We start from the raw sequence: 21,669 nt of genomic DNA on the forward strand, positions 1-21,669 counted from the left end.
AGACAACTAGAACCATCAAGATTCTACCTTTGAATTTTATCATAGATACTCCATCCGTTTCCTAAAAATAGGAACTTTGGAAACGAAACGAATTTTAATGCAAAATTGGTAAAGTAAGAGAGAATAGTAGAAAAAGTTGTGGAATTAGTGGTAATGGATTGTGGTGTCCATTTCCTAAAGCTGAGAGTTTCTATTATTAGGAAACGGACCAAAAAGGAAACCATTTCTATTTTTAGGAAGGGGGAGTAGTTCTTATGCTTTCTTACTTTTTATGGATGTTGTTACTTCATCTATGAGTGATTGATTTGTTGAATTCTGAGGATTGAAAAGTAACTCTTCATGTGTATTTGATTCCTATTTTAGATATCCAACACTTATATTTATTTTGTTCAATTATGTTCTATAATGCTTCTCATATATGTTTCATCTTAGAAAACTAATCTAATATTTTGTTGGACTAAATCAGCTTTTGAAACTAGACCTAAATAGTAAATAATTTTTATACCAACCCCGATACAAAGAAAAAGTAAATTTTTAATTATATTATCAAACATACTATATAACTAGTCATTATCCTAGCTAACTGAAACATAGATAATTTACTAAATAAAATTTTAAAGTATCAATACTATTTTGACAAAATTAATGAATAATAAACACAATTATAGATCATAGGAATTTTTTTTTAGCGAATTGATGTTTACCTCTGCATTTCTAATTTAATAGGTGGAACTATTTTTGGAGATAATGTACAAATGTGAAAGCAATATTTTCAAAATCGGGTTGGATTGATTGGTCAGTCGTGAACCAGTAGGCAGTTCAGTTCGGTTCACTTCTATAAATCAATCATTCCCTTTGTTCCATAGTAGTTGATGTGTTTCTTTTCTGCATATTAATTAAGAAAATGATATTAAGAGTTAAGTAAAGGAAGAATAAAGTAAAAATGAAAAAATGTAAAAAGATGAAGAGAGAATAAAGTAAAAAAGAGTAAATTATGTGAGAAGAAATATGTTGACTTTTATAAAAAAAAGGAAATGACTCCACTAGTATTAGCTTAAACCCTCCACTATACCAAACCAAATTCAATCATGTACGAATTTTATTAAACACCGTCTTTTCCAAGTCTTAATTCTGTGTACACCCAACCAAATAATGTCATTTAATTCGATTTCACTATAACTATCATGTGTGTGTGTGCAAATATATCTTCATATATAGAGGGCCACCTTTCCCCTCTCTTTCAATATCTCTATCTCTATCTCTATCTCTATCTCCTCCCATCTCTCTCTCTCTCATACACACAATGGTAAAAACCATGAGAAATAAGTTTTCTAGTGAAGAACTGGAGGCATTGGTTGCTATATGCGACACATTTTTGCCCTCTATTGAAGTTCCTCAACATTACCAGCTTCAACAATCTATCCTTCATTTCTATCACACTTCAGCTTCCATGGCTGCAATTCCAACACATGTTAGTCTTATTCATTTTATTTATACCTTACATTTCTTCAACACTTTTTGTTAACATCAACCATCTTTCACCAAATTGCTTACTTTTGCTTTTATCCTTTCTCTCTGTATTCGTTGGAGAGAATAATTTTACTATTATACATTAAACAAATTCTTTTAAATTCTAATAGCCAACTAATTGCATTAAGTAAGATCTTGCTAAAGATCTTTTTTAGTTATATATGCACATCTGTCTTTGTTGTATAGCTAATTTTAAAATTTTATATTTTGGGGCATCTATGATGCTCTTGTGAACTGTAACATTAATAGCTTAAACTATTTAAGGGGCTTCATTGTTTTTGTCCATTTTTCATTCATAAAAGTATATACTATATGGAAATTTTCTAACTATTTATATGAAAGAAATTTATTGAGTTCGGTCTTAAAATCAACTGGTGAGAAAATGAATAGTCTATATAAGCCTTCTATAGTGGTTTTAGTTTTATTTTTATATTGATATGGGATTGTGTTATATAATTGTTTTTGTTTCATTTGTCAACACGATCACTCAAACTCTTCAAGAAAAAATTAGAGTGATTGGAAGTTTTACTAATCCAATTGAATCATCCCTCTATTAAACTGACCCAAATTTAAAGGTCAAATATATTGTTGGATCAGTCATGGGATTGGAATTTTTACTAATCGAGTTGGACCAGCCTTTATCAAAATGGCCCAAATTTAAGGTCAAATACACTATTGGATCAGTCATTTCGGTTTTAATTCAAATATATAATTAAACCAGTCTGGTACTATGGTAAAAATTCATGAGATTTTATTCTAAAACTAATTGGTGATAAAAATGAGTAGTCTATAAGACTTATATTGTGATTTTAGTTCTCTCTTACGCCGATACAAATAGTGTTATACTATATTTCATTTGTCAACCACACTAAACCCCTACGTCCTCAAGTGCTTATAATGTTGATATACTATATTTTAACATATTAATTACAAGATAACATTAGTACTATAGATCTAACATATTTTGCAAGGTAGTTTACAAGTTAATTCATAAATGGTATGTTAGATAACTACATTAAATTCTAAGTACATATATTATTTATATTTAATTATTGAATCGCAGGTTGCTGAGAAGATTAGAAAAGCACAACATCCGAAGACGCCATTAGCAATATTGGCAATTAGATTGTTGGCAACGAGAATTGGGACATTAATTTTAAGTGGGAGAAAAAGTTTATCGCCTAATTTTCCATATTTGCAGAAATTTTCAGAGATTTCATTGCACAAAAGAGAAGAAATTTTGCACTCATGGTCAGCCAGCTCTTTCACCCTCTTGCGAATCCTTTATGCGGCTCTCAAAATCTTCATTTTTCTTACATTTTTCACCCAGGTTATTTCCTCACCCTCTTCCCATTATTAATTACTCTCTCCGTTTCGCGGTAGTTGAGTCATTTCATTTAATTAATCTTTCAAAGTTTGAGGTGCTTATATTCATTTATAATCAAATTTAGATCGTATATCGTGAGTGAATTTTATGGCTATAACATGAATTAATTTTGTCAAAGTTGTGATTAGTCTTCAATGCTACCCAAATAGGTGCATGGTTCTATGGTAGTAACTAATGCCTAAACATTTTAGGTTTAAATAATGACAACTATATGTGTTCCATCAATAATTTTTTTTTCTAAATTGTACTTCATTCCTCGCCATAAGCTGACACTTTTCTTTTAGCACGGATTTTATAAAATGATGTTTAGAGAGGTCCTACCATAAGTAAGATGTTTATTTTGGCACAAAATTTTAAAAAACGATGTTTAAAGAGTTAAGAAAATTGGAACATTATTTCGTATACAAAGGGAATACTCCATCCCAAAAAGTTATCACATTTTTCCGTTTCCGTCCATCCCACAAATTTGTTACATTTCATTTTTTACTATTTTTTATAGTGGATCTCATATTCCAATAACTTATTTTCACTCACGTTCTATTATAAAATTAATATATAAAAATATGATTCATATTCCACTAATTTTTTCAACTCACTTTCCATTATATTTTTTAAAATCCGTGTCCGGTCAAAGTGTGACAAAATTTATGAGATGGAGGGAGTAAGACTTATGTTACTTTAGAGATTATTGGCAATAATTTCAAGAGTCTTAGATGCTAACATTTTGAATTATTGGCAATAATTTCAAGAGTCTTAGATGCTAACATTTTGAATTATTGGCAATAAATCAAAAGCCGCATACATGTATATAACTCTTGAATTACACATTAAGAAATTCAAACCTTGCATACAAATTATCAATCCGTTTCTAAAAATTTATCCAGAACATCTACAATAAATACTGCTTCTAAATTATTCTTATATTTTATTTCAAAATGTAGTTGTCTACACTGACATAATTTGTCCCTATAAATTAAATTTTTTGCTAAAAAAACTAATTGTTATGCAAAATCAAAAGGATTCGATTCGATCCTATTTGGGTCCAACAGCCTTAAATGTGTATTTATTACTTATTGATTAAAATAGTTGATTAACCAGAATCCATAAGTCCATGTAGGTTCTTTTGACCACAAATGCAAGCATTGATAACTGAAAATTATTATCTCTACTAACAAACGCTCTATATTGACATAAATTAATCTGACAACGGATGTATTGGCATATTTATTGATGGGGCAAATTGTCAATTGTTTTTTTTTGGAATAGGCATACCAAGTTGAAATGATGATGTGGTATGTCATACTGATAATTAATTGACAAATGGCATTGTAAGAATCTTATTTCCAACTAGACATGCAAATTAAACACATTTACTTTTTTTTATGAAAAAATTATATCCTCAAATATGGAAACTATCCAAAAATTTGGATCTCCTATTCATAATTATAAACTCGTACGTTTTTTATATTTGTGAACATCTTTTCAATTTAATAGCATTGCTTATATTTTTCTTATTATATACTCCCTCCGTTTCATAGTAGATGTCACACTTTCCCTTTTAGTTTGTGCCACAAAAGATGTCACATTTCCTTTTTTAGAAAAAGCTCTCTCTCACATTAATATAAATATATTATTTTCTCTCTCCATCTAACACATAAAATAACACCTCCCGTGCCAATTCCCAAGTGTGACATCTACTTTGGGACGGAGGGAGTAGTATAATTTATGCTGAAATTGAGATATAATACATATGATCTTAAGTTAAATTTGCTACCTTCATTTTCATTTTATATAATTTATTCATACGAAAAATCATCAAACATAATCATAACATAAATTTATTAGCATTTTTTATGGTACATGAATTATTATATGTTATATTGAAAAATAAAGTAGCTGCGAAATATAAATAGAAGTCCATATATGGTTGTATATTATAGTTAGGAAGTTTAAAACATCATATATTGAAAGTATTTATTTCTTTCCAAAAAAAGAGAAGTTCTCGTTAGGTAATATGGTGTGGACCTTTCTATTTGTCAATTAACTATTAGTATAAATACTACATCATCATGCCAACTTGTTATGCCTAGTTCACTAAATTTTACTCGGAATTACGTATGATTTAAAAGCCTAAATACTTTACTCTAATTCTACTATATTTTTATACTTCTCTGTCCATGATTTAAAGTCTCATCTTTTCATTTCGGGATGTCCGTGATTTAAAGTCTCATTTGTTTTTTTCCATTTTTGGCAAGTGGAGCTCACACATTCCATTAACTCATTTCCCCACTTTTTCTTTTACAAAATCAAACAATTTCTTAAAATCATGACGAGTTAAAATGAGACTATAAATGACGGACAAAAGGAGTACTAAGGTCAATGTCTTGTATATAAATTTTGCAAAAAGATAATAAATTCCAACTCAATATTATACTACTCCCTCCGTCCTAAAGTATTCCTTTTTAGTTTGTCCAAGGTAGTTGAGTCGTATTCCTTTTAGTTTATTCCAAGGTAATTGAGTTGCATTTCTTTTTAGTTTATCTAAAGATAATTGAGTTATTTTCTTTTTTAGAATCTTCTCTCATTACTTTATTCCATCTTCCTCCATTTTACTTTATTCACTTCTTATTTTACTTTCTTCTCTTTAATTTTTAATACCTCAATTACTTAATTATCGCGCTCAAAATAAATGTCTTAACTACCTTATAAAGAAGAAGTACTACCTAATTTCCCCCTAAATCTATATGTAGAGGACCATTGAATATAATGTCAAAATTTGAATACAATTACTTATTTTTGAAAATTGCAAGTATTGATGATAATTTGATTGAACATCGTGGATTTTATGGCAATTTGTCGTTGTCAATATGTTAACATTTCTCATCAAATCATACAATCATTGTCCTATTATTCCTTAAAGAAATAAAAAAAATCTATTCTAATTTAATTTAAAAAAACACGTTTCATGCATGTAAAGGTGAACGAGGCGAAAGAGAACCCGTCATGGAAAGCAATCGGCTACTGCGGGCCGGATCCTGCCTTCAAACCCGACCCAGAAAAGCCCAAATCCGAAGAGGAGCGATTCGGGCCTCTCCACAAACGCATCATCAGCTTCTCCCAATCAAAGCAAACCGCACTCCACCAGCTCCAAATCTCCGGCTTCCCAACCTCCCAATCGCCGCCGCAGACCGCTGCCTTCAAGCAGCTAAACCCCTCCGTTGTGATCCGCTGCGACGCCGTCATCGTCGGATCCGGATCTGGCGGCGGCGTGGTAGCGGGAGTCCTCGCCAAAGCCGGCTACAAAGTACTGGTGCTCGAAAAAGGCAGCTACATCGCGAGAAGCAATCTCACGCTGATGGAAGGCGATGCCATGGATAAAATGTATCTGCAGCAAGGAATTCTCGCCTCGGAAGACATGGATGTGTTAATTCTCGCCGGATCTACCGTCGGCGGCGGATCGACGATCAATTGGTCGGCCTCGATTCGCACGCCGCCGCACGTGCGGAAGGAATGGAGCGAAAATCACAAGTTAGGGCTTTTTGAGAGCAAAATCTACGATCGAGCTCTGGATGCTGTGTGTGAGAGGATGAATGTTCAATTGGAAATTGAAGAAGAAGGTATGCAGAACGAAGTTTTGAGACGTGGCTGCGTGAATTTAGGCTTTCCGACGGAGGACATTCCGAGGAACGCGGCGGCGGATCACTACTGCGGCTGGTGCTGCCTCGGCTGCAGAGACGGCCGGAAACAAGGCGCCGCCGAGACGTGGCTGGTTGATCTTGCCGAATCGAAATACGGCGCGATCCTCACCGATTGCGAGGCGTTGAAGGTGATAACGGTTAAAAAAGGCGGGATAAAACGCGCCGCCGCTACCGGAGTAGTGTTCCGATTCAAAACCGGTGATGGTAGAGAGGAAATTGGAGTAATTGAAGCGAGAGTGACGGTTGCCGCGTGCGGAGCGATCAGCACGCCGCCGTTGCTGCGTAGGAGCGGCTTGAAAAACCCTAACATCGGCCGGAATCTGCACGTGCACCCGGTGATGATGGGGTGGGGCCACTTCCCGGACTCGGAGAAGCAAAGCTACGAGGGCGGAATCATTACTGTGATGTCAAAATTGGACGAATACTCCGACTACAGCGCTGTCATCCAGACGCCGGCGCTGCACCCGGGAATGTTTTCTGCGCTCATGCCGTGGTCGTCGGGAGCGGACATGAAGGGCAGAATGGTCAAATTCTCCAAAACCGCTCATTTATTCGCGCTCGCAAGGGATAAAAGCTGCGGCGAGGTGAAATCGGAGAGCGAGATCAGCTACATGATTGGTAAATTCGATGAGGAGAATTTGAGGAAAGGGATGGAGAGGGTTTTGAGGATTCTGGCGGCGGCGGGGGCGGAGGAGATCGGGACGCATAGCCGGTGGGGGAGGGTGTTGAAGGTGAAGGAGGCGAGCGAGGAGGAGTTTGAGAGGTTCGTGAAGGAGGAGAGCGGGAGGAGGCCGGGGAATGAGTCGGCGCCGATGTGCTCGGCGCATCAGATGGGGAGCTGTAGGATGGGGGCGGAGCCGGGGGCGGGGGCGGTGGGGCCCACGGGGGAGACGTGGGAGGTGGAGGGGCTGTTTGTGGCGGATTCGAGCGTGTTTCCGACAGCGTTGGGGGTGAATCCGATGGTCACGGTTATGGCCATAGCTTATTGTACGGCGCAGTCGGTTCTTGAAGCTCTTGCCAACGCTTCAAAATAATCAAATGTCGTATACTATGTTAGTGTGAAATTATTTATCTTTATAATAAAATATAGTAAAAGGTTCATTCGATGAAGTTCTCAGGGTATTTATAGCCTTCAAATCGTGCTGCTTAATATGGTACTACATCTTCTATCCCAATAAGGTATATTTTGGAGAGAAAATAAGTTAATTCATGCGCCGCTCAATTTCAATGAGTCGCTGGCTGAGTTCAAGTGGACAGCTGCAAAGCCTCTCATAAGGATGTCAATCTGGCTAGCCCTATTCGGGCTACAGATTAATCGGGTGTCGGCTAATTAAGCTGAAATTTTATCGGGTTATAAATTTCCAACCATAACCCTAATCATTCGGGTTTCTGGCTAGCCCATCGAGTTAATATAAATTATTATCTCTATCTTTTAATCATCATCCTCCTCTATTTATAATAAACTATATATACAAAAAATAGATTATATAGATCAAAAGTAAATCTAAAATGGATGTTTATTTATAAATCTATCAATATCTAAAGGGGCAGTTTTTGTGAAACTTTTTTAAATGACAATTTTGCCCTTTTTGGCGGGAATTTGGCCAGAGTAACTGCTGTATTATTAAGTTTCTTTGTATCATTTTTAACCTGTTAAATAGAGTAATTGTATTTTTTTGTGAAAAGTTGTGTAGAGGCAAACCTATAGCTGCCATCTTGAAGGCCTATTTTGTAGTGACTCACCTCTTACAATATTTACTATTACATATAAATATAAAATATAACAAAATAAATCATAACAAAGAATAAAAGGGTGTAATATAATCCCTTCTGAAAATTAATCTCACTGTTGCAATCCTTACCTGAAAAATGAAATACATCATTAGTTAAAATCTAAGCAAATTTTCAGATATAGTAGCACTACTACCCTAAGCGAATTACCAGGATAATTAGTTAAAATCTAAGCAAATCTAAGCATATTTTCATATATAGTATCACTACTACCCTAAGCAAATCTTAGTTTGTTAATTTCGATTTTTGTGATCAGTCTAACATGTGAACTTTTTATTATCCAACTTACATTAAATGCAGTATGAGTTAATATCTAAGCAAACTTTAAGGAGCTATGGAATAGTATTACTAAAACAACATTTAAAATAAATGTGTATATGTTAGTTCTGTACTTATCATGTGTATAAATGTGTATATGCTTGGTGGGTATTTGTATCTAGCTATTGAATTTATTAAAAAAGATGTATGACAAGTTGCTGAATGAACTGGACTTATTAAGTTTTAGTTACCTCAAGTCATTAGATTAAATTATATATGATGAGATCTGACAGTTATAGTTAATATCATTTAGCTATATGTATCTACAAATGCATTATTAAGGTATAGATAACTGAAATCTATAGATATGCATTATGACCCTAAAAAGTTATCTAATACTTATCTATTTTGTTTTAATAGTTTAAATAGAGGAAATACCAATCAACATAGTCATTTATTGGGCAAGGCAAATGGACAATTCTATTAATTTCTTTTACTATATAATTCGTTTTCCAAGACACAACTGCCACTCATTTATGTTCCTTATAATTATTTCGGGTAATGCATTACCTAATATTGCTAATTCATTTATAACACTATTTTATAGTTTTTATACCTATTTAATACTTATTAAAATATTATCTGGTATATATTTTAGATGAGATATGTGAATGGTTCTCCTAACCATCCTCCCCATAAGGAAATATATTCTTTAGAAATATATTTTTTTGAAATATATTCTGTCACGACCGCCCTTACTAAGGATAGTAAAGACGGGAAAATCGTGACTAGGGAAGGAACTAAGAAGCGGGGAAGAAATGGGGGAACAATAAAAGGCAACATTTAACACGAAAATCGATCAAATTTCAAAAGAAATATCTTCATCATTTAAACAGTTAAGCAGCGGATTCATGTCTCAAGGTTATTAATGTCATAAAACAGTGTGGGGCAAAACGAAAGACTTTAACAAGAACGATTCGAAACACGGCAGCTGAAAAACAAGTATCAAAGGAGAGTCATAGGATGACGCCCATGTATGAAGACACGACGCATCCGGAATTCTTAAGGCTCGACTCAACATCCGCCGCAACATTCCCCGCTCAACCTGCACATAGGGAAAAGACGTGCAGGGCTGAGTACTTAATATACTCAGTGGGCTTATGCCGAAAACATTTGATAAAAGTTATGTCATCCATACCATAGTGAACTCGAGTTTTACATTTAGAAAAGAAATATCATCGAGTATCACAATAACAATTTCATAGACTGGCCAGTCAAAACAATCTCCCCACTTTCTCATCAATCAAACAATCACATCATCTTTCCATAGTGCGACGAAAGTGTGGCCACACTATTCGCCCACGAGACCGGCCGACTAGCAAGGACGGCTCACGATCCCCTTTGTGTACACAGCCTGATAGGGTTTGCAGCCCTACTCAGACCCGAATTCGTTTAACATAACCCTATAGCCTAATGGAGCAAGCTCAACAAACAAGGTATCAGGCACAATCTCATCATCAAAACAAACATGGCATGACATAACACTTTAAACCACCCTTATTACACCATAATCATACTTTTGAAAGCGTAAAAGAGTTTAGTAAAAGAAAACCCACCTCGTTTGCTTAAACCATTCAATATCCATTTAAGGCAACCCTCGTTCCTCGAGCTCACGTATACTCAATCACCCTTCTTGAATCAAGAAAAACGAACGGTAGAACAAACGTTGACACGATTCGTCCCTCTCCCTTCACCGCTGCCGCCGCTGCCACGAATCTGCAGTCGCGGTCCGCAGCGCCGCCGTCCACCGTCGCCGCCGCTCTCTCTCTCTCTCTTCTAACTCTCGGTTTTCCTTCTCTCGTTTTCTCTCTCTCGGATTTCTAAATTGACGTCCCGAAATTTAGTCGTCCCGCATAAATAAATCGGGGTACTTTCACACATAACACATACCTAGGACATCATGCCAATCATGCTCATGTTCTACATAATCATACCATCATATTATCATATCCACACATAACTTCATACATATGTATACTCTTGCCAATACACCCTTATCATATCATCATCAATTTCATATTCTTTCAATAACTTAAAACATACCTCACTTTCTTGTGGTTGAGCGTGATGCTTCGGATGTTGAGCCTTCGTGACACTTTTAGTCTAGGGGTACGAATCTAGACTTAATCTGAAAGAAGACTCTCGGACCAGAGCGAAAGAACGAAGCTCTAATACCACTTTGTCACGGAGGCTCAACATCCGAAGCATCACGCTCAACCACAAGAAAGTGAGGTATGTTTTAAGTTATTGAAAGAATATGAAATTGATGATGATATGATAAGGGTGTATTGGCAAGAGTATACATATGTATGAAGTTATGTGTGGATATGATAATATGATGGTATGATTATGTAGAACAGGAGCATGATTGGCATGATGTCCTAGGTATGTGTTATGTGTGAAAGTACCCCGATTTATTTATGCGGGACGACTAAATTTCGGGACGTCAATTTAGAAATCCGAGAGAGAGAAAACGAGAGAAGGAAAACCGAGAGTTAGAAGAGAGAGAGAGAGAGCGGCGGCGACGGTGGACGGCGGCGCTGCGGACCGCGACTGCGGATTCGTGGCAGCGGCGGCAGCGGTGAAGGGAGAGGGACGAATCGTGTCAACGTTTGTTCTACCGTTCGTTTTTCTTGATTCAAGAAGGGTGATTGAGTATACGTGAGCTCGAGGAACGAGGGTTGCCTTAAATGGATATTGAATGGTTTAAGCAAACGAGGTGGGTTTTCTTTTACTAAACTCTTTTACGCTTTCAAAAGTATGATTATGGTGTAATAAGGGTGGTTTAAAGTGTTATGTCATGCCATGTTTGTTTTGATGATGAGATTGTGCCTGATGCCTAGTTTGTTGAGCTTGCTCCATTAGGCTATAGGGTTATGTTAAACGAATTCGGGTCTGAGTAGGGCTGCAAACCCTATCAGGCTGTGTACACAAAGGGGATCGTGAGCCGTCCTTGCTAGTCGGCCGGTCTCGTGGGCGAATAGTGTGGCCACACTTTCGTCGCACTATGGAAAGATGATGTGATTGTTTGATTGATGAGAAAGTGGGGAGATTGTTTTGACTGGCCAGTCTATGAAATTGTTATTGTGATACTCGATGATATTTCTTTTCTAAATGTAAAACTCGAGTTCACTATGGTATGGATGACATAACTTTTATCAAATGTTTTCGGCATAAGCCCACTGAGTATATTAAGTACTCAGCCCTGCACGTCTTTTCCCTATGTGCAGGTTGAGCGGGGAATGTTGCGGCGGATGTTGAGTCGAGCCTTAAGAATTCCGGATGCGTCGTGTCTTCATACATGGGCGTCATCCTATGACTCTCCTTTGATACTTGTTTTTCAGCTGCCGTGTTTCGAATCGTTCTTGTTAAAGTCTTTCGTTTTGCCCCACACTGTTTTATGACATTAATAACCTTGAGACATGAATCCGCTGCTTAACTGTTTAAATGATGAAGATATTTCTTTTGAAATTTGATCGATTTTCGTGTTAAATGTTGCCTTTTATTGTTCCCCCATTTCTTCCCCGTTTCTTAGTTCCTTCCCTAGTCACGATTTTCCCGTCTTTACTATCCTTAGTAAGGGCGGTCGTGACATATTCTTTTTTCATACCTGTTGAAATATATTCTTTTTCTTCTTCCTTCAGTTATGTTGGTGTGTAGATTTGGCAGGTTCCCTTTCTTTAGCATTTACATCATCAGTAAACAAACATGAAGAGTTCTAAAGGGACAGTATGTACATTATATGTAATCAAGTATGTATTATAAACTTAAGTTGAATATATACCTTATGAACTCATATTTAAATCCATATCAATGTATTTGTAGAGATAATAAATTGAATATATGGCATACCTTTTGTCTGGTTTTTTCCTCTTTTCTTCCTATTTTGAGATTTTGTTGTAGACTCCAATAGGTCTCATGCTTGAAGCAGTCCTCGGCAGGTGTATAAAATGATTGTGTTGTAACCTCCTTTATACAATGATATTTCTCTCTCCTTTTTCTGCTATAGTAGAGGCGGCTCCTCTCTTTAGGGTTTTATATAAACCCATTGGTATTCCTGCAATTAATGTTGTTGTTAAATAATGGAGAATTCAAAAATAAGCTATTTAATATTGGAGTTGATTGGGCCCATGTATTGAATATCCAATTGCATTTATGTTTTAAGGTTTCCTTATTTTTCAATTACTAAGGAGCTGATTTTTGGGAATTTGCAGCTTTTTCAAGGTAGTACATGCGTTTATTTGATCTATTTAAAATATCTCTAAATAGGTAATTTTTTAATATTTTATGAAAATAATATTAAAATGGATATTTGTTATTTCCTATATTTACATGTGAAGGGTTTTTCTCATCATTATGTCTTTTTTGGGAGTATGCTTCTTCTTACACGCCATTGCTGCCTAACATATGTCTATAAATACCCATTCCTGTTGAAAACCTTTCAAGCCATTCCATTCACTTCATCATTTTTGTTTATTCGGTTTTTAGGTAGCTCTCAAAGATTTCAAGCTGCAATTTCTCAGTTTCTGTCCATTCATAGTTTAATAGCTTACATAAACTGTTTTTATACATTTATTGATTCTGGTTTGAAATGGAAACTGTCACTCATTTATTAGCATATGTTGTATGTTGTATTATATATGCTGAAAAAGTTCTAACATGTGTTTATTGCTTTTGTACCCTTCTTTTTGTCACTTCAATGTGCCTTCATTCACACTTTATAAGCTGTCAAAACAAAGTGAATGAGTTTTCAGACAGAAAATTTATAGATACATAAAAAGTGTGATATGTGTTCATCATCTGTTGCAAGTAGATATTACTAGATGGTTTTGTAATGAATAGAGGGTCTCATTACCTGTCTTTGTATCTTTCATTTTAGGACCTCAATCATGCATTGTTGATAGATTAGTAGATACCTGCAGATCAGTGGAGAAGAGAGTTAAATAATAGCATTGTATGAGTTGTTTAAGTAATTATATATGTCTGTATTTGAAGCATTTGTATGTGTTTTTACAGGATCACTTATGAAATAATGGCTCCATTCATTACATGTGTTAACAATCTCAGCAAGGCAATCACCAATTCAACAATCAAAGTGAGGTGTGTTCGGGCTTATCAAGGTTTCCCTGAAGATAAGGATGATAAAAGCTTAGAATGTGTGTTTCATGACTCCAAGGTAGACAATATCTGCAGAATATGCAAGCTAACAACATGTATTATTTGAACTACATTTAAGAACTAATGGTATTCTTTATAACATATATCTTGGTATTGATTTTCAGGGTACTAGAATTCAAGCTACATTTCCAAATAGTTTGGTCCAGAACTTTGGAAATAAACTGAGGGAAGGAGGGATTTTTTGTATTAAAAATTTCTTTGTCAGACCTAATACACTCATAAACAAGGCATCAAATCACCAGTTTAGATTGCTAATGAATGTCAAGACAGAGATGGTTGAGGTTAATGATCATAGGTTCTTGAGAGAAATGTTTGACTTCAAGTCTTTTTCTGAAGTTTCACAATATGAAAATGTTGATGATTCATCCTTCTTTGGTATGATTTTTATGTTGTTTACATTTACTTTAGTGTACTTCTTCAATTTACTTGCAAGTGATTATTGAATTGAGTTTCAATGTACTTAGTTTTCAATGAAATTGCAACTGTATATTGATCTTAGTTTCAGAAAAGTTGATACATTATTGTTTTATGCTTTCTGAAAGTTAATACTCTTGATCCTCTGTAGTGGATTGACTGTACTTCTGAAAATTTTTGTTGATTCTCTGTAGTGGATTTATCATCAAATCTGCAAGTTACAAGAAAAGTTCATTCAGTTTACATATTTGTCATTTGTGTTTGTTAGATGTCATTGGTGTGATAACTGGACCTGGTAGAGTTATCTCTCAATCTAAGTATAGATTGATTGAGATTGAAATTTCTGATGAGAAGTAAGTGCATTAGTGTTTTGATATTCACATTTTATACTGTACATATGTTAAACTAATTGTATACTTTCTTTAACAGCCATAACAAACTATTTTGTACAATATGGGAATCAAATGTGGACTTATATCTGGATCAACTGAAAAAGAGTGAAGGAACAATTCCAATTGTGATTATTCAGTTTTGCAAGCACAATCTATTTAGAGGTTCTTTATATTTCATGTTTCTTACTTTTTTTACTTGTCATTCGGTGTGATAATCTTTAAGTGTTTGTGTTTTAGGTGAAATTCGCATTTCTACACATTTTCAAGCTTCTAAAGTTGTGATAAATGCTGATGTTAAAGAGGTTAAAGATTTTAGGATGATGTATTCATTATTATGTACTTTGATTTTCAAGTCACTGTTTGTTATATTATTTATTTCTTATTACTCATTTCTTTGTACATATAAGTCAGTTTATCAAACTTTTTATTTATTTTATTTAGAATAAGAGAAGATAGCAGATTTGTTCAGCAAGTTTCTGTCATTCAAGGAGGACAAAGGCTTGGGGGTGAATATGATGATCTACAATTGAAGTCCCTTGAGGATTTATCTTGCCTAGAGGTATTGAATAAGTTTCACATCTGTGTCCTTTAGTGTTCTTATTTTTCTTGAGTTTTATGTGTAACATTTCAATAGTTTATTTCGTTTTGTGATTCACAGGAAGGTTCATGTTGGGTATTTGGTAAAATTGATTCAGTTGAGTGCCACTATGGTGAATGGTATTTTTTGGCTTGTAAGACTTGTGTTAAGAAGGTCAGAGAGGTGGATAATAAGTTTAATTGTTCTGGATGTACCAAAACTCATACTTATGCTATTAAAAGGTTTGAAACATACTCTCTGATACTTTGTCTTGAACTCTAATGTAATTAAGTAAATTATATCAATAATTTTGTCTTATTCAGGTTCAAGTTTGTGGTGAATGTTGTTGATCATACTAGCAATGCATCTTTGTTATTGTGGGATAGGGAAGGCAACCAATTGTTAGGGAGAAATGTGACTGATTTTTTAGGAAATGGTGGTCAGGTTTGTATGTTTAAACACTGAAATTTGGTATTTTTTTCTATCATGGAGAGTTCTTATTGTAATTTCAATTATATTTCAGCAGGTTGCTCCTAAGAATTCCATTCCTTCACTTATTGAAGAGATTCTTGTGGGTCAGAAGGTGCTTTTTAAACTTCAGCTGAAAAACCATATTGAATATTAACAAAGTATGTAATATCCATGAAGTAGTTGACAAGTATACTCCTAAAGACTTGGGTGAACAGATCTTTAACTTTGATACGAGGTTATCTAATCTACTTTTTGGAGCTGATCTCACTGAGGTATTTAAATTTTATTATTATTCAGTAGGTGTACATCTTGTGCATAAAAATGTTGCTTGGATTGTTTTTCTGAATGCTTTTTACTTATAGGTGTCTCAGAAGACCCTTGGTACAACTGATATGTCCATACTTGGAAATGATAATAGCAGTGAACTTTTTGTTGGAGGCTTTGAATTAAATTTTGGAGTTGAAGTTGCTGAGGTATTTGTGTATATATTATAGCTATGTTGATTATTTTGTAATTATTTATCATGTTTGATAATTAATTTTCCAATTAATATAGGGTTCTCAGAGAGTGTTTGTTACACCAGATCTCTCCACTGTTTCTAATGAGAAAAATCATGGATGGGGTATTGAAGGCTCTGCAAAGCGATGCTTGGATTTAGATTTTGACTGTTGTGATGATGTTGATGAAGTTCAGATTAAGAAGAAAGAGAAAATTGCTGGTTCTAATTAGATGGGAAGGCATCCTTGGTGTCTATGTTTTGCTGTGTTTTTTTACTTAGCATTTTGAAATAATTGTCACCCTCTGTTTTTGTGTGTTGGTTATGGATTTTATCACTGAAATTGACAATTTTTTGATGCTGTTAGGGCAGGTTTATGTTTTCCATGTAGTGAAGTTATGAATATGAGATCTTCATCAAGAATTTTGAATGTTGAGCTATCCCATCATTTTATATTCAAGTTTTTAAGTTATTGTTCTGTTTTCCCCTTATTAGGGTTTATGGTTTAGAGTTATTGTTCTGTTTTTAATGCTTGACAATGTTTAAATTGGAAATACATCATAAAGCTCAGTAAAAGAGTTTTAATAATGTAATAAACACACAGGCAATTTTGTTTCATGCATTACAATATATAATCTGATAAAATTAACATGAAGGCAATTATTCAGATTTAGTAGATAAATATTTAACTTGATTCATTTATCTTAGAGGCAATTTATTCTGATTCATTTTAGTTATAGAATTTTTTACATGTTAATTTATGATGAACAAATATTTAAATTGATGGAGTAAAAGTAAATATATAACTCATTCATTATCTAACTTGTGTAACACTTGGAAGTTTTGTGGGATAGTTTGAAAGGTCTTCTTGCTTATTTGACACAGCATAGGTAGCAAAAAGGAGATAGACTGAACATGACTTGCATTTGAAAACACAATAGTATGTTAGATAATATAATGTGGAGAGGTTTTTTTTTTTTTTTTTTTTTTTTTTTTTTTTTTTTAAATAAAACACCATCACGGCGGAGGGTTTAGGCGGACCCCCAACCTGTATATATCAAAAAACACCATAAGAACATACATCAACCAAGCCCAAAAGTGACTCGGTCCGCACGAGAGATACAAATCACAAGAGCTAAAAAAGCTACTATGGTATCCCCACAGACCGGGTACTAACCATCTAACTAACGAGAAAACTTACATAACAAAGCTATACATCAAAATAATAACAAGGATGATGGCCAAAAATTGTCCAAATCCAAAGGAAAACAAGAAAACATAAGTCAAAGCCATGAACCATGTGAAGTAGTCATACATCTCGATATCTGAATATGAAGTTCGGATAGCCCAACTGGTCCATCGTGACGAGCGACTTCAAATACCGAGGCGCTGAATCCGCATCAAAGAAAGTGATGGCAGGGGTCTGGACCCCCCTACCTGTCAAAAAGTCTGCTGGCCGGTTGCCCTCTCGATAGATGTGAGAAAACATAAACTGTATCTGTGCGAGCAAAGTACGAATGTGAGCCATGTGATGTCTCACATCCGCTGCTCCTCCGCATCCTGAAGTGAACACCGCGACCACTGCTGCCGCATCCATCTCGACCCAAACCTGCGAGGAGAACTGCATAGCCAGTGTCAACCAGTGAAGAAGAGCTAAAAGCTCCGCCTCGAAGGCCGACCCAGCTACGAGAGGCGTACAAAAGGCCCCCAAGAGAGAACCATCTGAGCCCCGAACCACTCCCCCACCGCCTGCCTGTCCCGTCGAGCTAGTAAAGGTCCCGTCGGTGTTCAGCTTCACCCAAGGATCGTCGGGTGGATGCCAAAGCACTTGCATGGACCTCAGAACTCGCCGGCGAGGAGGAGCCAAAGGCATGAAGTCAACGGCCGGGGTGCAACCGCGCCAATGAAGGGGAACTAGCACACCCGCCGCCACCAAGATCTGCAGGTGCCAAACAACCTGCCAAATAACATGTGAAGAACGAAAAGAAATGTCACGATGTTTGCAGCTATTCCTCTCTGTCCAAATAAACCAGTATACCAAACATGGAATAATGAAGCTGATGTGCAAGGCGGTGGCCCTGTGAGAGGACCTCCACCAAAAACCTAATCTATGTGCAATATCAGTGCACGTGTGAATGTGTGTGCTGATGTAAGGGAACCAACCATCAAAGTAATCCCAAACCGATCTCGCCAGAGGACTCGACACAAACAAATGCTGAAACGACTCGACCGAAATAGAAGAGACACAACAGAGACACTTGGATGCAAGAGAGATACCACGAGCATGAACATAACACTCAACAGGGAGCCTCTGGAGGAGGAGGCGCCAGATGAAGACAGAGATGGTAGGGGTCAGCCCAGCATTCCAAACCATGCGAAGTCCGAAATGTCTAGGGGACCGTGTCCGGATGAGCTCCCAAGCTGAGGCCGTCGACAACTCGCCATCGCCAGTGAGGCTCCATCGCATCACATCCCGCCTGCCCACCTCAATCGGAACAGTCCTGATAAGATCCAACACATGCAAAGGCACACCATACAATGCCAGATAATCATGCAGTTTTTCAACATGCCAAGTATGATCATGCCAAAATCTAGAGACCTCAGCGGTAGGAAGATCAGTCCCGGGCGGACAATAGGTCCTAAGGGGGCGATCCCCGACCCACATGTCGTCCCAGAAACTAATCCGCCCTTCGCCGAGGGACCACCTAATGAGACCATGAACCTGACCCCTAATGTCCGTGAGACGATGCCAAATAGGACTATCATGCACAGAGTAAGGAGAAATGAAAGCACGACCTGCATGGAAGCAATACTTGCGCATGGTGAACTGAGCCAAAAGTGAATCCTGCGTGAGAAATCTCCACCAGAGCTTGATGCTGAAAGCTTTGACGACCTCGCGGAAACGACGGACGCCGAGGCCTCCCTCATCCAACGGCAGGCAAATCTTCTTCTTCCAGCTAACCCAGTGAATCTTCCACTGCTCCCCAACTGTGCCCCAAAAGAACCGGGCCAAGATCTGTTCCAATTCCCTCATTCAATACTGATACGGCTTCAGGACCTGGAAGATATGAAGAGGGATGGTGACAAGGGTGCTCTTGATCAGAGCAAGGCGCCCTCCAAGAGAAAGATGTCTGTGAGACCAGCTGTGAATCCGGTCCACCATCTTCTGTCGGATATCTAAAAGGTAGACGGCCTTCAGCCCCCCCTTATAGATAGGGACACCAAGGTAAGTGAAAGGGAGGAATCCCTGCTGGAATCCACTCGCCTCTGCCACCTCAGCCGCCCAAGCGTCGAACTTCTCAAAGAGGTAGAAATGACTCTTTCCCCTGTTCACCATCTGACCCGACACGGCAGAATAGTGCTCGAGACAATGAACCAGCCTCTCCACGGACTGTCTGTGCGCCCTGACAAAAATGATAACGTCATCGGCATAAGACAAATGGGATATGGCCGGCGCGCGCCTTGCACATCTATACTCCATATCGGGATATGTGTCAACAAGCCTGTTCAAGCTCCTCGAAAGATAATCTGCAGCAAGCACGAACAGCGACGGCGATAACGGATCTCCCTGGCGAAGTCCCCTGGTAGACTGGAAGAAACCTGCCGGAGCCCCGTTCACGAGCATTGAGAACCAGCATGAAGAGATGCATCGATCGACCATACTCACCCACCCCGGCGGGAATCCCATCCTCTGAAGCACCAGGAGGAGGAAAGGCCACTGCACTCGATCATAGGCCTTAGCCATGTCTAGCTTGAGGGCCAGATTAGGCGAGTTTACCTTCTGAATGAGCGACCTGCCGATATCGTGAATCAGTTCCTGAGCCAAGAGCACATTGTCACTAAGCAAACGACCCTTTACAAAACCGCTCTGGTTCGGCGCCACAACCTGAGGAAGCAGCGGCGCCAAACGCGATGTCAAGATCTTGGAGATGATCTTGTTGGTCACGTTGCAAAGGCTGATCGGCCTGTACTCTGCCCAGGTCGCCGGGCTTGCCTTCTTCGGCAAGAGAATGATGGTCGTGGCCGTGAAGCTGCGGGGCATGGGAGCTCCAAAGAAGAAGTCCGCCACTGCTGCCACCACCTCTGCTCCTACGATGTCCCAACAGTGCTGGAAGAAAAGAGACGAGAAGCCATCCGGTCCCGAGGTACTGTCCCCACTGATGCCAAAGACCGCCGCCTTCACCTCAACATAGTCAGGAACTGCACAGAGGCCCTCGCGGTCCACGGACTTTGGGAGACCGCGCAAGAGATCAAGGTCTGGCTGCTCCAAGTGCTCAACGTCTGACGTGAGAAGCCACTGGAAGTAGTCAACCACCGAGTGTCTGATGTCCTCCTCTGACGTGAGAGTCTGTCCTCCTGCCAGAATGGCGTGAATCCTGGACTTCACCCGCTTCTGTCGCACCCACCCATGGAAGAATTTGGAATTCATTTCACCTTCTGCCGCCCACCGAATGGCAGCCTTCTGCTTCCAGAAATCCTCCTCCATCCTAGTGCGGACTATGTAGAGAGCCGTGCAACGGCTAAGCTCACTCCTGTGGGCTCCTGTCGGGTCCCCGTCGTAAGCCACCTGCGCAGCGGCAACCGCCTCCTCTGCCTCCCTCAACTTTTCAAAGATGTTCCCAAAGACCTCCATGTTCCATCCCTTGAGAAAACCCTTAACTCTGCTGAGTTTGAACTGAAGATTAAGCATGCCGAAGAAGCCTGTCTCCGCCGTCCACACTCTGGCAATCTCATCTCTGAAAGTGTGATGCCGAACCCACATGTTCTGAAACCTAAACGAAGGCCTCGGAATCTGAGTCGTGAGCTGGCACCGCACAAGCAAAGGGGCATGATCTGAAGAGATCCTAGGCAAATGATTCACCCTAGTAGCCGCAAAGGCGGTCGTCCAGTGCTCCCCAAGAAGAACTCTGTCCAATCTCTCCCAGAGCCCACTCCTCGTCCATGTGAACGGTGGGCCATCAAAGCCTGGGTCCAGTAGCTGACAGTCTGCTACGGCGTCGGTGAAGTCCATCATCTCTCCGTGCCTGTCTGTCGTGCTGCCCTGTCTCTCTTCCTCCAACAAGAAGATGTTGAAGTCACCACCAACAAGCCAGGGGGCCCCGTCAGTGGCTAGAGAGATGTCCCTGAGCTTATTCCACATATCGCATCTCCCTTCCCTCGAGCACTTAGCGTACACTACGGAGAGGTAGATTGATACAGGGAATATCGCAGCAGAAACTCGGACGTGAAGGACCTGCTCAGAGTCATCAATGACCTCGACCTGCCAGTCCCTGTGAGAGAAGATCCAAATCTTGCCGCTTGTGTTCGAACACCTAAACTGCAACCCAAATCGCCTACTAAAGAAAGAAGGCTGGGGATCCGTCTGGGGCTCAAGCACCGCGGCAAACAAAACACTGTACATATCGATCATATTCTTG

The 21,669-nt window shown here is 38.3% G+C and overlaps 2 protein-coding genes across 2 annotated transcripts; one reads left to right on the forward strand and one right to left on the reverse strand.

The window, feature by feature from the left end:
• The first annotated feature begins 1,229 nt into the window (after window positions 1-1,229).
• Window positions 1,230-7,725, forward strand: LOC121757210 (long-chain-alcohol oxidase FAO4A-like). Its single transcript, XM_042152724.1, has 3 exons — window positions 1,230-1,471; window positions 2,594-2,860; window positions 5,895-7,725. The coding sequence occupies exons 1-3, from the start codon at window positions 1,304-1,306 to the stop codon at window positions 7,647-7,649; spliced, it is 2,190 nt and encodes a 729-aa protein (XP_042008658.1). The 5' UTR covers window positions 1,230-1,303; the 3' UTR covers window positions 7,650-7,725.
• An 11,484-nt stretch (window positions 7,726-19,209) lies between these two features.
• On the reverse strand, window positions 19,210-21,653 carry LOC121757704. The gene is made up of 4 exons (XM_042153207.1): window positions 21,009-21,653; window positions 20,402-20,855; window positions 20,031-20,069; window positions 19,210-19,310 (listed from the first exon to the last, which is right to left on the reverse strand). Exons 1-4 carry the CDS (start codon window positions 21,651-21,653, stop codon window positions 19,210-19,212), a joined length of 1,239 nt encoding a protein of 412 aa, XP_042009141.1.
• Window positions 21,654-21,669: the final 16 nt, after the last annotated feature.

This window comes from Salvia splendens, chromosome 12, assembly GCF_004379255.2.
Source record: "Salvia splendens isolate huo1 chromosome 12, SspV2, whole genome shotgun sequence".
Classification (NCBI taxonomy): Eukaryota; Viridiplantae; Streptophyta; class Magnoliopsida; order Lamiales; family Lamiaceae; genus Salvia; species Salvia splendens.

Coding starts and splice junctions, on each gene's coding strand:
- LOC121757210 (XM_042152724.1), top strand. CDS start 1,304: ATGGTAAAAACCATGAGAAATAAGTTTTCTAGTGAAGAACTGGAGGCA. Junction 1,472..2,593: donor TGGCTGCAATTCCAACACAT/GTTAGTCTTATT, acceptor ATTGAATCGCAG/GTTGCTGAGAAGATTAGAAA. Junction 2,861..5,894: donor TTCTTACATTTTTCACCCAG/GTTATTTCCTCA, acceptor ATGCATGTAAAG/GTGAACGAGGCGAAAGAGAA.
- LOC121757704 (XM_042153207.1), bottom strand. CDS start 21,653: ATGTACAGTGTTTTGTTTGCCGCGGTGCTTGAGCCCCAGACGGATCCC. Junction 20,856..21,008: donor TTAGGTTTCAGAACATGTGG/GTTCGGCATCAC, acceptor ATCTTTGAAAAG/TTGAGGGAGGCAGAGGAGGC. Junction 20,070..20,401: donor CTTTGGCATCAGTGGGGACA/GTACCTCGGGAC, acceptor CTCTTGGCTCAG/GAACTGATTCACGATATCGG.